The sequence below is a fragment of the Panthera leo genome, chromosome A1, assembly GCF_018350215.1.
Source record: "Panthera leo isolate Ple1 chromosome A1, P.leo_Ple1_pat1.1, whole genome shotgun sequence".
In the NCBI taxonomy this organism is placed as follows: Eukaryota; Metazoa; Chordata; class Mammalia; order Carnivora; family Felidae; genus Panthera; species Panthera leo.
The window spans coordinates 21,895,988-21,912,435 of record NC_056679.1 but is presented as its reverse complement, the minus strand read 5'-3'; the positions used below and the strand labels follow the sequence as shown (position 1 = coordinate 21,912,435).

General features: G+C 39.4%; 1 protein-coding gene across 6 annotated transcripts in view; it reads right to left on the bottom strand.

Moving 5' to 3' along the window:
• CAB39L (calcium binding protein 39 like) overlaps window positions 1-16,448 on the bottom strand; it is a 127,002-nt gene that overhangs the window by 26,185 nt on the left and 84,369 nt on the right. For all 6 annotated transcript variants that reach the window (XM_042913623.1, XM_042913467.1, XM_042913706.1 and 3 more), the window contains 3 exons: window positions 14,289-14,457; window positions 8,302-8,361; window positions 4,305-4,370 (listed from right to left, as the gene is read on the bottom strand). In XM_042913623.1, the coding sequence (XP_042769557.1) occupies window positions 4,305-4,370; window positions 8,302-8,361; window positions 14,289-14,457 (295 nt within the window). The remainder of the gene's footprint in view (window positions 1-4,304; window positions 4,371-8,301; window positions 8,362-14,288; window positions 14,458-16,448) is intronic.

Sequence of the window (16,448 nt, the reverse complement as noted above, 5' to 3'; positions counted from 1 at the left end):
GTGTAGCCAGCAGCGTTTCAGGGATTATGGAAAATCACAACACACCTCTGGCACCAGTCTTCACCTTTAACGACCTTGTTCCTGGAGTAGCGAATGTGTTTGTTCTCTGGGGTCTGCTGGGACCGGGTGGCCGCACAGCCTCTTCAGCAGGGGAACCACCTTTCCCCGTGTGGCCCGAAGACCCCTGACTTCACTCTGCTCCTGAGGATTCGCCCTTCTCACCAGAGCACTGCCAGGTATTGAGCTGCAGAATTTCAGAGTCTGCGCTCCCCCCTGTTTAGAGAGTCTTAATGGAATTTAAACCCTCTCCTTTCTCCTTTCTCCCTTTTTAGTTCAGTCCCTGTGGACGTTTCCATTTTCCCACTTTTTCTCCAACTGTTTTTGGGGGAGAGTGCTTTTTCCATAATACCCCCCACCCCACCCCCATCCCGTCTCCATCCTCTCTCCACAAGCAAAAACACCTCCCTGCCCTCTGCGGCTTCTCTCTCCCCCAGTTCACCTCTCTGCGCTGTGTACCGACTGAGTTCTATGGTTCAGGTTGTGCAGATTGTTGTGTTAATCCTCAAATCAGTTTTCTACGTGTGCAGAAAGAAGAGAGAGAATCTTAAGCAGGCTCCACACTTAGGGCAGAGCCCAATGCAGGGCTCAAACTCACAACTGTGAGATCATGACCTGAGCCGGAATCAAGAGTCAGACATTTAACCAAGTGAGCCATCCAGGCACCCTGCTTTATATGTCTTTTACTAGTTTTTGTTTTGTTTTGTTTTGGTTTTTTTGGTGTCCAACCAGTGCTCAATTTTATCACACTGTAAACAAAACATTTATGAGATACTCCACTATAAAAGATTTTAGGCAAGAGTAGCAGCCAATGTAGTACATCTGGCTGATTAATAAAGAACAGGAGAGAGGCCTTCTGCATGGGCTGGGGCATCTGTGAATAAGTAGGAAGCACAATCAAGTGGAAAAGGGAGAGTTTCAATACCAGATACAAACTCGGTTGCTCCTTGCCTGTGTCGCTGGAAATAGAGTAGAGGTGTCTAGCCTCAGAGCCACGTGAGAAGGGGGCAGAACAGTGGAGGGGGGCGGGCAGTAGACAGCAGTGAAGAATGAACCTTCTCACTCCCCTGTGCTACCCACCAGATTTGTATTACAGATTGTACCAATCACATATCCACTGCTTCTGTTTTCAAATGCAAATGCATCCTGCTAGGGTATCTGTCTAATTCATACCCTAGTCTCAATTATTTGTTTAGAATAGACCACCTCCTAGAGATTGAGCACTGAGGACAGGAGAGGAATATTTACTTATAAAATTTATTTTTACTTTATTGAACAAATATCTACTTCTTAACATGAGCAAGGCTCTGCTCTAACCACTTTATGTCTATTAACAAGGGGAAAGGACAAGGTGGGGCTTGAGAACAGAATGAGGGCAATGGGCCCATGGGTAGGAGATGATAAGGTAGCATGACGGAAAAAACAGGAAGAAGGCCCAGATGTTTGGATAAATAACTGTTAGCTTTATAACTTCACCAAAGGCTCTAGAGATCGTCGATCACAGAAAAATTTCTATCATGAATTCCTGTCACTGCTGAAAATGGCACAAAGATAAACTCTAAAGTCTATGACCCTCAGCTTTCTGGATCCCACTTTAGTCCCATCACCTTAGTTCATACCAATGTCGCTACTTTGGTTCAGGGTCTCATAGATTCTCACTAAAAAGAGGAAGGATTTGGAAAACATATGAGCTATTTCTTACATGCTGGCCCCTTAGAGCACTGTTGTCTCTGTTTCCTATTCAATTTCTACGTCCCTCCGAGGGCGATGATCTCTTATAATACAGAGCAGCAGCTCCTCTGTTTTGGCTGTCGTTGTGGAGCCTTAGCAAACAGGGAATTCTATTCTTTAGGTACTACACAGGTATGCCAACAGGATGCAGCCTTATCTTCAGCTGCTTTAACAAGCTTTCTGGACTTGGGAGAGCATGGCATAATGTCACTGCCTTTGTCGGAAGCTCCATCTCAACAGTCCAGGCTCCAGAAAAAGAGCAGTGAAACTGTGGTATATTTTCTACACAGATCGGCTTGTACAGGTTTCCATGCAAGGGGAAACTCAATAAAAAGGTGCTGAATGACTGGCTGAAAATAGCTCACTGACCCCTCCATCAATGGGTACCATTGGAGCAGCGAGGGCACAAATATAGGGGAAGGCAGGTCACAGCTAAGGCAAAATCATGGGTAAAATGAACTGACAAAAATGTGATACAAAATGGGCTTATGTCATCACTTTAGTTAAAACTGTATTCACTATTTAGAAATAAACACATTGTTCTATTAATATCATCCCAACATGTAAACATAATACAGGTGATATTTAGTAAGCCCCAAAATCATACAAACTGCTTGACAAAACCAACCAATTATTATCTGCCAAAAACATTCTTTGGAATATCTGAGTGAGATCTGAAGGGTAGGGACACAGCTCTAACTGATGTTCTACTCCCACAGGGGCAGCCCCACCTCCTCCTGGCCAAATGGCTGCTTCCAGGCACTGTTTCACTGAAGGAGGGAAGGCCACTCACCGACTACGTGGCGGCCGTACTCTGCTGGGCTTCCTGCCTCATGAGGGAAAGCAAACTTGCACAGGTATTTCATAGGTGATATACTCTCCAATAGTAAATGCCACTGTTTACACACACACACACACACTTTTATCCCTTCAGTCATCACTTCCTGCCCTTTTGCCCTGCATAACTGTTCTAAAATCACCTGAAAATTACATATTTATCTGTTTATTTATCAATTGTCTGTTCTCCTTGGCAGAATGTAAGCTCCATTGAGATGCGACTTCATTTTGTTCTTGGCTGTCACTGTAATGTCAGGAATAGGAGCACATAACTATTTGTTGGCCAAATGGAGTGCCCTTTTACCCCTCTCATCACCCCCAATAATTCATCCAACTAAAGCTATTTGCAGATAATTGAGGACTGACTTTACTTTCTTTTCCAGCTAGCGATATCATCTTTTGACCTCTTTCCAGAGTCTGTTTTGGTGTAATACTGGCAATTTTTAGAAAAGCACAGTTTTGTGTTCTTGATCATGTAGTCTTCTCACATATCTGTTTATTACAGCCACTTTATTAAAGATTATTCTTTTAACTCTTAAAGAATAAGCATGTTTCATATTTCAGCATCTTTGTTGGAAATACAATTTGAACATGTTAAATGGTGGAGGTACCTCTAAAAATGACCTGTAGTAAAACACTAACAAGAATGCTCAGAGAATGGAACCCAGTAATGCAATGCAGTTAAAAAAAAATCTTTAGAAAAATATGTTACAAATCTGGGGGTAAGTGCTTCCCAGGAGCCCCATAACATTTCAGTTCTATAAGCACCATTTCATAGTAGAAAGTTGTCTTCCCTCTCAATTGAAAATATATTCAGAATTTCTCCAGTAATGTCATAAACTTAGAGGGAAACTTTAATCTTGCATTTGATGTGTTATATTTTGTCAATGTCACCTTTTCTTCCCCCTTCTCTGAAAAATACCCTACGAAGTCTACATTATATAGATGTATAAGAAAAATACGGTCATTTTGGTTTCTGTTTCAAGATACACTGAAAGAGAACTGCAGAAGTGGTGTCCACGTGGCTCAGTCAGTTAAGCGGTTAAGCGTCGGACTTTGGCTCAGATCTTGATCTCACGGTTTGTGAGTTCAAGCCCTGGGTTTGTGAGTTCAAGCCCTGCGTTGGGCTCTGTGCTGACAGCTCAGCACCTGAAGCCTGCTTCGGATTCTGTGTCTCCCTCTCTCTCTGCCCCTCCCCAGCTCACACTCTGTTTCTCTCTCTCAAAAATAATAAATAAACATTAAAAAAAAAAAAAAGAGAGAGAGAGAGAACTACAGGAGAACTTTGCTGTTTCTTCCTTATAAACAGTAATTCAGATCTTAGTTTCAAGCTGAGAGTGATTTATTTTCATCTCCAGAAAATATCCCCTAGGAGAGAACTGTGGTTTTATTTAAATTAACTTAGGTTTGACTTTCTTTCTGAGCTGAAATATACGAAATTCTACTTTATCATGAACTTACTATTTTTATGTTATTACTTCCAAAAAGTAGTCGAGGCAGGACACAACATTGTTTTGCTACAAAGTACAGTCATAACATGAAGCATACTTTTCAAGTTACAAAAATAAAGGTGGGGGGGGACACTTTAATTTTCCCCATATGTACTTGTCCACTAAGAGGCCATCATTTACTGACAAGACATCAACCAACACAGACTAACTTAAGCAATTTGATATTACCTTTAAAGATTGTCTCTTAGTCACATAATTCTCAGACTGAAGCAATTTCTCATAGTCTTCAAAAATCTAATGAAAAGAAAACAAATATTAGAGTGTAACACCAGCAGTGGTTCCTCTGCTTTAGGTTTGCTTATTACTCTCTTGCTTCAAAAGTAAATTCCCAGCTCACTAGGCCAGCACGGCCCAGGTGCCGTGCTCTGCATCAATGTGCTGAACGCCATGCTGATCACACTGTCCACCGGGAGGTTCCCAGTTCACCATCCTTTACACATAAAGACACAGCGGGATACGGAGGTCAAGTGAAATAACAGATGTACTTCACTACTTTAGTTCTGAAAATTAAAAATTGAGTAGAAAAATGGAGTATTTGAGTCCTCTCAAATAAACCCTTTTGAACAAAAGATCTACTAATTCATCTATCAAGTGGGTAGCAAAACAACACATTTCATGTCATTTGTTCAGGTAGCATTGCTGGTAGCTACTAGTGCATGAATAATTTAGGAAAAGATTAAATATACTTAGAGCTCCACTTGGTACCCCATAAAGAATCAAAGTGTCAAGTTCATAGCAGACACATAGAGAAACGGGGCAACTTTTGCTGCACAATGGCCATGCTAATCTCATCCCAGCTGGCCTCTCTGGAGGACTTCCCTGTCCCCAGAAGCTGGAGGGTGCTGGTGTTTGAGGCCCCCGTTTCCCAGTGTGCCTGTCAACTACTCTCCACTACTGGGCCCTTTAGTTTCACATAGAGTGCCACAGGTGGGGGAAGCTCAGCGTCAACCTCCCACCAGGCAAGGACATGCTTCAGGGACCACTGAGGTGGGAGGAGTGAGCCCAACAGAGAACTGAAGCAGGAGAGTCCAGGGGCTGAGGAAGGTACAAAACAGTCCTGGTCCTCAGAGGGTTGAGGGTGAGGTGTGTGTGCACGTGTGCAATGAGGGCAAGCAGTGCACACAGATGATAACTACCAACTGGGAATTAAGAAAGTGGAAAGTAAAAACATTGGGGGGTACCTGGGTGGCTCAGTCAGCTAAGTGTTCGACTTCAGCTCAAATCATGATCTCACGGTTCCTGAGTCTGAGTCCCGTATCAGGCTCTCTGCTGTCAGCACAGGGCCTGCTTCCAGTCCTCTGACACCCCCCCCCCCGCTGCCCCCCGCCGTCTCTCTGCCCCTCCTCTCTCTCCTGTCTCTCTCTCTCTCTCGCAAAAATAAATAAATATTAAAAAGAAAGCATCTAGTTCACATTAAAGTCATAATAATTAGACTCTTTTATATGAAGGGCTTATTGTTTGTACTAAACAGTAAGTTTAATTTATTCTGTCATGAAACTGAAGAGGATTTTGTGGGACATTAAATTTATCAAACTTTGTGGTAAGTTTTTAAAAATTTTAATTTCAATTTAGTTAACATACAGTGTTATATTAGTTTCACGTGTACAATATAGTGATTCAACACTTCCACACATCACTCGGTGCTCGTAAGGACAGGTGCCCTCCTTAATCCCCAACTCCAATTTCCCCGATTTCCCCACCTAACTCCCCTCTGGTAACCATCAGTTTGTTCTCTACAAGTAAGAGTATGTTTCTTGGTTTGTCTCTCTCTATTTTTCTTTCTTTTCTCATTCCCTTTGTTTTGTAAATTCCACATGAGTGAAATCACATGTAACCAGAAACTTCAAACACATGTATAAGGTATGACATTCCCCAAGATGCCAGTTTCATTATTTTAGAGTCATATATATCAGTGTGCTCCCATCTCATGGTTTACTGCCAAAAAAATATGAAACTCAGGAAGTATGAAATATCTGAGGGGGCATGAGCTCTCAGAGCTGGTGTTCAGGTTGGTGCAGCAGCCTCCGTGTCTACAAAGCTACCAAATTACACAAGAAGTGACTATAGATACAAAGAAAAAAATTAGGTAAATAAGGGATCAAGGAGAATGAGTTTACAGTCTCCCAAATTGTTATGTACTATGTCCTGAATGCAAAGCAGTGTTACTCAACACATGTACATCACTCATTCTATAGAAAAGATCAGTAGTTGATACCACGGGTTTTGTAATAAACTATCTTAGCTCTCCCGTTTTCACTTATTATAAGGTACATCTAATGAGTCTCTAACATTCCATCTAGCATCTGCAGTTTCTGATCAACCAAACTATAATAATAGCTCATTTCCTTAGTTTAAAAATATGCCATTTTCTTTTGGTCTAGAAGCTTTTGGATACTGCTGGCAATAAAAATTATTCTCCCTTCATGTTTTGCATTTAGATCTAAGTACTCCAGTTGATCCCACAAATATTTTCTTGATAATTTTAGGATATGAAAATCAATTTTGACTTCATGATTACATTGCTAATTATTTTTTTTAATGTTTATTTTTGAGGGGGGGAATGAGTGGGGGAGGGGCACAGAGAGACAGACACAGAATCTGAGGTAGGCTCCAGGCTCTGAGCTGACAGCCCAGAGCTGACAGAAGGGCTCCAACCCACGGACCATGAGATCATGACCTGAGCCAAAATTGGGCACTTAGTCGACTAAGCCACCCAGGCGCCCCTGCTAATTCTTAATCTCAAAGGAAAATACGTAAACAATATATGAATAAAAGAGACATAGTTGAATTTCTGTGATTTGGATGTGTGAAGCTATAGGAAAGTGACAGGGAGGGTATTCTGTATCTTCACAGAGTCATGTGTTTCCTTTTACCTATTTGTGTAGCTAACTACAAATTTTTAAATTATACAGTGGCTTTTATTTCAGTGGGACATCACTGGTCTAGAGCATCTGAACCAACACTAGATCAAGATTTACAATTTCTCTTTTAGGTTTGTGCCATGTTCACTTTAATCATGCTGTTTCTCTTGCTTATGTATTTAGCAAAAGCATAGCTGTTCTTGGATATATCTATTTATCCAATACTCGTTGAACACCACCATTGTACGGCATTGAGTTAGGTATTAGGGATATAAGTAATAACGACAAAAATTAATACTGAGGGATTAATATGGTATTATCCTAAAAAAATTGTTCCAAATCTTTACAAATTCCTACAAACAACCCATTGAGGTAGGTATTATTAATATCTTCATTTTGCAGTAGGTGCAAAATTACCCAAATTACCTTACCCAAAGTAACACAATTAATAAGAGGCAGAGCTGGGTCTTGAAGCCAGGCAAGCAGGCTCTGAACCCTGTGTTTGACAGATAGGGTTCCTGCTTCTCAGGGAGCTCAGGAACCAGCCAGGAAGGTACAGACACTCCATAATAATACCACGTGAACAGTGGGGGCGGGGTAATTGTGCATGCATGCATGTGGACAGGTGGGATTAGGGAAAGCTTCCTAGAAAAGTCATGTTTCAGCTGAATCTCAAAAGGATGGGCTGGATTCACCATTTGAGAAGGGAACTGGTATTTCTACTAGTAAGTAAAACTAATTATCAAGCAAGTAAAATGATTTATTTTTTAGTGAGGGTGGAGTGCTCTTCCATTTATGATTACCTACTGCCTCTTCTTTTTTTAAGTGTTTGTTTATTTTTGAGTGAGAACATGAGCAGGGGAGGACAGAGAGGTGGGACAGAGGATCTGAAGTGGGCTCTGCGCTGACAGTGGCGAGCCCAATGTGAGGCTCAAACTCACAAACCGTGAGATCATGACCTGAGCTGAAATCAGATGCTCAACTGACTGAACCACCCAGGTGCCCCTACCTACTGCCTCATAAGGGCAACATGGATGCTCTTAAATCACGATCAAAGTGAGCAGGTACCAGTCTTTTTTTGGAGCTGATACAACAGGAAGAGGTGTGAAAAATAAGAAAGCCCTCAATTTTCCACAGTTTCCTGATGACCTGGCTTCCAGGTAAATGGAGGAATTGGGCGCATGGTGGACCATGGTTGGTGTCTGTTGTGGATCATAAATAGGAGCCAGTATCCATAGATCTAAGAAGGAGAGAGACGGGAGAAGAGAGAAAGAGGTAAAATCTTAAAAAGGACTTCTACTTACAGTGTCATAATTTTGTTCTAAGAAGTCTGCAACCAACACTTTATGTCTCGTTAGTAAATCCTAGAAAAAGAACAGTTAAGTGAAATAAAATTATTATAGCTAATAAATTTTACAAACCTGGTATTTCCTTCTAAGAATTATGTAAGTCCAGTCACTTGAAACATAAAAGTTTCTGAAGAATATTTTCTTTATACCACAAAATTATTTCCATTCTTAGTTTAAGATGTGAAATGCAAATGTGTTTCATGTTAAAAACAATAAAGTGTTTTAGTTCATATCATTGTTAGATTTATGATAGGAATAATTTAGTGAAACAGATGGCACCTATGTAAGGGGGTCTACAGTATATTTCTTCAGGCCATGGCTACCCTGTGATTATGATATAATAAAATCCAAATAAGCTGTACGATGATCTTTTTGAAATATTGTTAATAGCTATATATATATATATATATATATATATATTAATTTTTTTAATGCTTATTTATTTTTGAGAGAGAGAGTGAGAGTGGGGTAGGGGCAGGGGCAGAGAGAGGGAGACACAGAATCTGAAGCAGGCTCCAGGCTCTGAGCCATCAGCACAGAACCCGACATGGGGCTCGAACCCACAAACTGTAAGATCATGACCTGAGCCAAAGTCAGATGCTTAACCGACTGAGCCACCCAGGTGCCCCCGATAGCTTTTTTTTTTTTTTTAAAGAATTCTGAATGTCTTAAAACTGTATCTCATTAGTTAACTTAAAAGATTTTCAGGAATGTCAACCTTTAGTTTTTTTTCCTTAACCACGTTTAAAATGGAGGTGCCTAGGCTGCTGAGAAGCACAAGAATGACACTTAACTGTGCCATCCCAGGATCCACCTGCCCCCGGGTTGATGGGCTGTGAGGTGCTGTGCAAGGACTGCGGTGACTAAGTAGCACAATGCCCGCTTTCAAAGCTGAAGACAAGCAGACTGGTCTTATGACAGGCATAGCTCTCAGAAAACTGAACAAAAGCATAAAGGAACGTTTGACTGTCTTCAACTCACACCTAAATTATATCCTTAATTCACCTTAATGTTGAAAGAAAACAAACCTCACCTAATCCCTTTTATACGCTTACAGGCTAAATATCCTGTCTAGGTAGAATGTAGAATTTAATTAAAAACATAACAAGAATTTTAAAGTTTTCCAAAATAAGTTCTTATACTTTAATACACATTTAATTAAAACTACCTAAAAGCATATAGAAGATCCACAACATAAATTCACAGAGAACAGGAAGGTAGCAGCAATGGCAAAACTCACCTGTTTCTATTTTAATACCAAGTAAAATATTTAAAGCATTTTGCACTGTAATTTTCAAGTTCAAGAACAATGAGACTAGCTATTGATTTCACTTCATTACTTATCATCATACATTGAGTGACCGCTGAGCCTATCAGTGGAAAGCTGTACTTCTTTTTCCCAGTAGAACATTCAGTGCTGTTCTGGAAGTGGAATTTTAAAATGGGAAAACCCTCCACAGCAATTCATTCCTGGTCTGTCTGAGGTCAAAATTCAAATGAGTTCCTGTATCCGGGGCCCCCAGAAGAATAAGGTAGTCCCACGGCATTCTTTAGGGTCCCTAGTTTTCGGACACCCGCTTCCCTGACCTCTTCAGAGTATCAGTGATTTTCAGAGCTGACCCCGGTTAGAAAGGGCTGCGTAGACACTGGATCCGCCTGTAACAACAGTGGGCAGGCTTGAGCGTGGAGACTGTGTGCTCTCATGGCTACAGGTCTGCACAGCAGCAGACAGAGCGCTGTGCAGATACGCACTGCGTGGGAAGGTTTCCGTTCACTGTGCATTAGTGGTACTCCAAAAACAGAGGCATCAGGAGGGAGTCCTGTTAGTAGCAGCAACTTCAAATTCCAAGGGGGAAAAACTTGAAATAACTTGCATATCCAATAATAGAAAAATAAAATAAGGTGGGGTAGAATTCCTCTAGCACAGGTACATGGTGGGTACAGCCAGTAAATGACTCTCTCTCTCTCTCTCTCTCTCTCTCTCTCTCTCTCACACACACACACACACACACACACACTTTCTCTCACACTCATGTGTGTATATTCATAGCTATACCCTCAAATTTCTGTTCATAATAAATACGTGCACACAACTGGAGGAACAGTCTATACATACACCCATGCATATATACATATAATACAAAACTAAATATAATTGCTGCATCATTGTAGATCATAGAACAGTGGGAAAAATAAAACAGGTAGGATCCTACCCAAAAAGGAAAAAGCAGAAAGTTGCAAAGAAAAATAAAGTTCAAATTTTAAATAATTCAAAATTTTAAAAACTATTGGGGTGCCTGGGTGGCTCAGTCAGGTTCAGCATCTGCCTTTTGGGCTGTATGCATACAGCTCGGGGCCTGGAGCCTGTTTCTGATTCTGTGTCTCCCTTTCTCTCTGCCCCTCCCCGACTCACGGTCTTTCTTTCTGTCACAAAAACAAATAAACGTTAAAAAAAATGTTTTTAATAAAATACAATTTTAAATATTATTTGAAACAGTGTACCCTTTCATCCCACCTCTTCACAATTCTGTTTTGACAAGACTAAGCTTTGCATAGTCTAGGTATTATGCTAAAGATTATCTGATATTGATATGGGAGTGACTTCTGCACAGCTTGGGCGACACGGGGTGGAGTGACAGAGACACACTCAATGGCAGGGACATGGCAGTTGATGGGCCAGGCAGCAGCTGCCATTTATGGAGGGTTTACTCTGCGCCCAGGAGCATGCAGAGCACTTTACACACATTATTTCTAATCTTCACAGCAACTCTGCAAAGCAGGGATTATTTTCTTCATCTCACGGATGAGAAAATGAAACTCTAAGGTTAACTATTTGCTCAAGGACATAGTGCCAGTCAGGTGGCAGAGGGAGGTGGAATTCAGACCCCTTCTGTCATGTGAATTCTTGGAAGGAGGGATGAAAGAAATTCTGATTGTTAGGTGTGCTTTTGGGGAAAGGACAATTTGTAGACAACACTGCCACAAAAATATAAACAGTGCTAAAACATTAATGATTAGACTGGGCAACAGCCAGAGGGCTGTTGGAGCTCAAAACAAAAAAGGTAAGTCTAAGAGGTTAAAAACAAAATATAAAACCAAATTAAAATCAGACCAACACCAAACCAACCAAACAACCAAAACCCCTCAGCCATCTGCCTAAAAAGAAAAAGTGACTTATGGTCACTGTTCTACTATAGTAACCACAGCATTTTGGAAAAATACATAAAGTTGGCATTTCCAATATTGTTAGCATACTATAAAACTTTTTATGCTTATTTAGATTTTCAGACGCTTGACTTAAGTTCAGTGGAAAATATGCTGAGGTACAAATTAAAACATGAATTTACTTTTGATATCCAAATTGTACTGAAAATTAAATTGGGTTGAACATATGATAGCAAGACATTATCAATATAGTTTATTCTATTAAATGTTGAAAAATCTTTGGGGAAATTTTGAAAAGTACATACATTTCTATTTACTTTTTCCCTCCGTTAGAGTTTGTTCTTTGTTTATAATTATTTGTGAAGCTTCACTTACATACAGTCTTTCAAAAAAGGAGCCAACTTTGTTTCCATGATAGCAGAGTCATCAGATAGAAAAGGGGGAAAGAATGGTACTGTGCTATTGATAGAAAACATCTCCTTAGTTATCTAGGCACAGACATTTTGCCAGGAAGAAATGGAATCATCTTTTGTGTTAAATGTCATTCAACAGATTTCATGCATCAAGGCCTCTCTCACCATGTGCTGTTAGATATACTTTGGGAGGTTCATCTGTAGCCACCATACTTTTGCTTTGCTGGGTGAGACCAAGTAGCCTGTCAAACAGAACAGGCTCCAGGTCTGACAGCACTCTGAGCACACACCCATGCTTGTCACCCTTGCTACCCTTTCCTCCATCCACGAGGCAACTCTCCTTAGTGTTCAGCCCCAACCTCTTCCTCCCTCTCTCCCCTCCCTTGCCTGTTAATGTGTGCTCTCTCTCCCTCTTGAAATAAATAGATAAACATTAGAAAAAAAGATACTATTTATCGTCCAGGTCCTAGAAAACTTTCAAGTCATTTACATAAAGTAATAAGATTAAAGTATTTACTAATATTGGTATATGGACTATGTCAATACTGTTAAAATAAGTATTTAAGGTAATATATAAAAATAAAAAGCCATACATGTATTACAATTAAGTAAAAATATATATTTATATCCTAAAAAATGTGGAAGTAAATCTGGAATGATGTAAATGGAGCAAGTAAATTGCTGAAATGCTTTTTATTTTATTTTTTTGAAGTTTATTTATTTTGAGATAGAGTGATTGCTGGGCAGGGAGGGGCAGAGAGAGGGAGAGGGAGAAAGGGAGGCAGAGAGAGAGAGAGAGAGAGAGAGAGAGAGAGAGAGAGAGAGAATGAGAATCCCAAGCAGGTTCTATGCCATCAGAGTGGAGCTGACATGGGGCTCGATCTCATGAACTGTGAGATCATGACCTGAGCCGAAATCAAGAGTCAGTCACTTAACCAACTGAGTTACCCAGTCGCCCCAAAATGCTTTTATAGAAACAAATCTGAATATATATATTTGAATGAGTCTTATCTATTTGTAATTGACTTTTTTTTTGTTTTTGGTCAATGATGCTGTTACATCGTCAGCTTAAAATATTTTCAGAATTCCTCTTTTAAAATCATCTTCAGAGGCAATTTGGTATGCGCTGAAGAAAATCAGACTCTATTTTAGAATTTTTATTATTATTTATTATTTTATTATTTTACTATTATTTAGAAATTTATTTTAAAAATAAATTTTATTTTTATTATCAATCTCATTATTATTACCAAAACCAAAAACAGTTCTAGCTACCAAGATCACCCACTTGACCCATGAACCTGAATGTCAAATAGCCTTGTGCTGTTTCCAAAACCTTTATCTGCCCTTGAAGGATAAACATTTGACATTACTGAAAAATGAACATGCCACAGACAATGATACCAGTTTCAAAATATATTAAATAATGGCAGGATCATAAGAAAAAGGAAATCGTTTTCTAAGATAGGACCTTTAAGGTGATATCATTCATTGGATGTATAAGTTCTAGTATTTTAGTTTGCAAATTAGCTACATTATTTCTAATATGCTCTCTGAACATCTTTTTGATGGTCAAACTCAGAAACCAAAAGTAGATGGTGGTTGCCAGACACTGGGAGGAGGGGGAAATGGAGCATTGTTATCTAATAGATATTAGTTGCACAAATAATATGAATATACTTAGCACTACTGAACTGTGCACTAAAGAACGGTAAGATGGCAATTTCATGTTGTATGTTATTTTATAACAATTAAAAAATTTTTTAATTTAAAAACTAAGATTAAATTTATTACCTATAAGTAACAGTAGATTATAAGTTTATAAGAATATAGATGATTATGGAAAAAAAGTATCATTTCTTAGTATTTTGTTTCACTGTAGGGGAATTTATAATTACATTGATAAGGTAATGTGATGTCCTTCATGTTCAAAGATATCATTCTCCAGCTCCCTTTGCTACCCAGTTCCCTTCCCTGCAGGTAAACACTGTTCCTGCTTCCCTGATAACCTTGCAGAGGTACTCAGTGCACCTTAAGTGACAGCTTATACCCTTTGTTTTTAACATAAATGAAAGCATGCTTTGCATAGAATACTACATTTATATATTGCAATTCATTCTGTATGAGTGTGTGACCAGTATTTTGAGTTGTTTTTTTTCCACAATGTGAATAGAATGCATAATAGATCGGTCTAATAGAATGCATTATCGATGCTCTTGCGGTTTGTGTCGTAATTCACAGTCGGTTATACTCAGGCCTCAGGAATAGCTTTTTCTGCGTTTTAATTAAACTGTCTCTTTGGAGGCCAATTGACTTTAACTAAATGCTGAAACGAAATGAACTAGCTGATTAAAAAAAAATTACCTTAAAAGTAGCAAAGGCATCTGAAGCAATATCAAATGTTGACAACTCCACATACTTAAAGAAATCTCGGAACTGATTAGAAAAGAGGATGATTTTGGCAAGTGGTTCATGTCGGATACATTCTCTCAGCATAATCCCACAACGTAAGGCGATCTGTGGGGCTTCATATCTAAAGCATAAACAAGAGAGAAATAGAGAGCTCTGTTATCCTATTAATAAAATAATATTAATGGTATCAAAAGAACCATTTCAATACTGCTGTTAAGGGACACATAGGTAACATTTGTCACAGTCCATTCAAACACTGTTCATTCAATACCCACTGACTATTTACGATGTGTCTGGCACTGTTCCAGATGCTGGGGATACATTAGTAAGTACACAGGTCACTGCCTTCCTAAAGTCGTATTTTTTAGTGGGAATACTATTTAGTGGGGAGAAGAGGCAGATTATAAACAATGAAAAGAAGTTTTGCATTCTGAGAAGTGCTATGAAACTGAAGACATTAAAATACGTATACTACAGGGTGCAACAACTTAATTTACTTTACTTTAGACTGAGTGGTCAGGGAAGGAGCAAAGCATTCCAGGTAAAGGGAACTAACTGTGCAAAGGTTCCAAGGCAAGAACCAGTTTGGTGAGTTAGAGAAAAGTAAGGCCAGTGTGGCTGGAATGTAGGGGAAACGCAGGGAATGGTGTGAAATGAGGCAAGAGTGGAAAAGGGCGGGGGCCAGATCACATACAGCTCTATAGGCTAAGGTTAGGAGTGTGGTGTTGAAGTGTGGGAGGAAGCCTTTAGAGAGTTTAAAGTGAGACATGAACACGGCCGAATATATGCTTTAAAAAGATCACTCTAGGTATCTGTGGAGAATCTATTATAAAAGAGGGAAAAATGAACTGGGGAGTTAGGAGCAGGAGCAGAAGTCCAGCTGGAGACGACGGTGGCCTGGACTGGGGTAGCAGGAGTGCAGGAAAGGCCTGTGTGCACATCACGCATATTGTCCGTAGGAAGAGTCAATGGCCTTGCTGATGTTGTAGGTGGTGGGGTAGAGCAGGGAACAAATTTGGGGTGAAGGAAACAAAGGATTCAAGAACGGCTCCCAAAATTTTGGCCCAAATAATTGGGTAGAGGGTGGTGCCAATTTTTAAGATGAGTAAACTAGAAGAGGTACAGGTCAGTGAAAAAACTGGAAGTTTGTTTCTAACCGTGTTAACTTTGAGATGCCTGCTATCTAAGTAGAGATGTCTCCTTGGCAGTAGAATATGCGCATCTGGAGTTCAGGAAGAAGGTAAGGATAGATATTGCGTGCACATATAGTTGATTTGTATATTGTAGATGACCAATAATAAATAGCTGTGCACTGACTAACTCACTGATCTCATGAATTACTGCTCGTAGCAAAAACTGCACTAGAAAAACACAATGTCTACTGTAGGAAACCGTTCAGGATGGGCACATTAATCTGTTCCTTTCCTAATTTAATAACAATGCCTCAAGTGTCAAATTCAACACTGAAATAAATCTAGGTTTGAGTTACATTCCAGCGTATTGTAAGGTTTCAAGAAAATGAACAACAGTAGCTCAAGTAAAACAAGTCCAGTATTAAATAATACAGTTGACAATTGTGTGATAAATAGTAAAGGAACAGAACAAAGGCAGATACAATTGTAGAAGACTGGGAAGTGAGTAGTGTAGGATAAAAAACTTCTATCCTTTCACTTCAGTTAAATACAATATTAATTTTTGTGGTTCTAATACAAAGCCCCCTGGGAAAAAACTCAAATGATCTCAATTCTTGAAAAGTGCTTTCCTATAATGTTGAGAACAGAAGAAAAATGATATCCATGAAGGAACTGCATAATCTTTCAAATTTACCATGAATTCTGCAAGTTAGAAAAATTCTAACAAAAAAAATACTTTTAAGAAGCAAAAAAGACCACTGAACAAATGAGAACTGAAATGAACGGATAAGAAAACTGAATAGATGAAAATCAAAGCAAAACCACTCTTACACAAAACTTCAAGATATAACTCACCAAATGTAAGTGATAACATTTGTTGAGCAATAAAAAATAATGCACTGTTTTTTATAAGGTAAGATCTACATGAAATTCAGATTCAAGAATAAAATCTCTCTCCCACAACTTAGGAAACAGGATA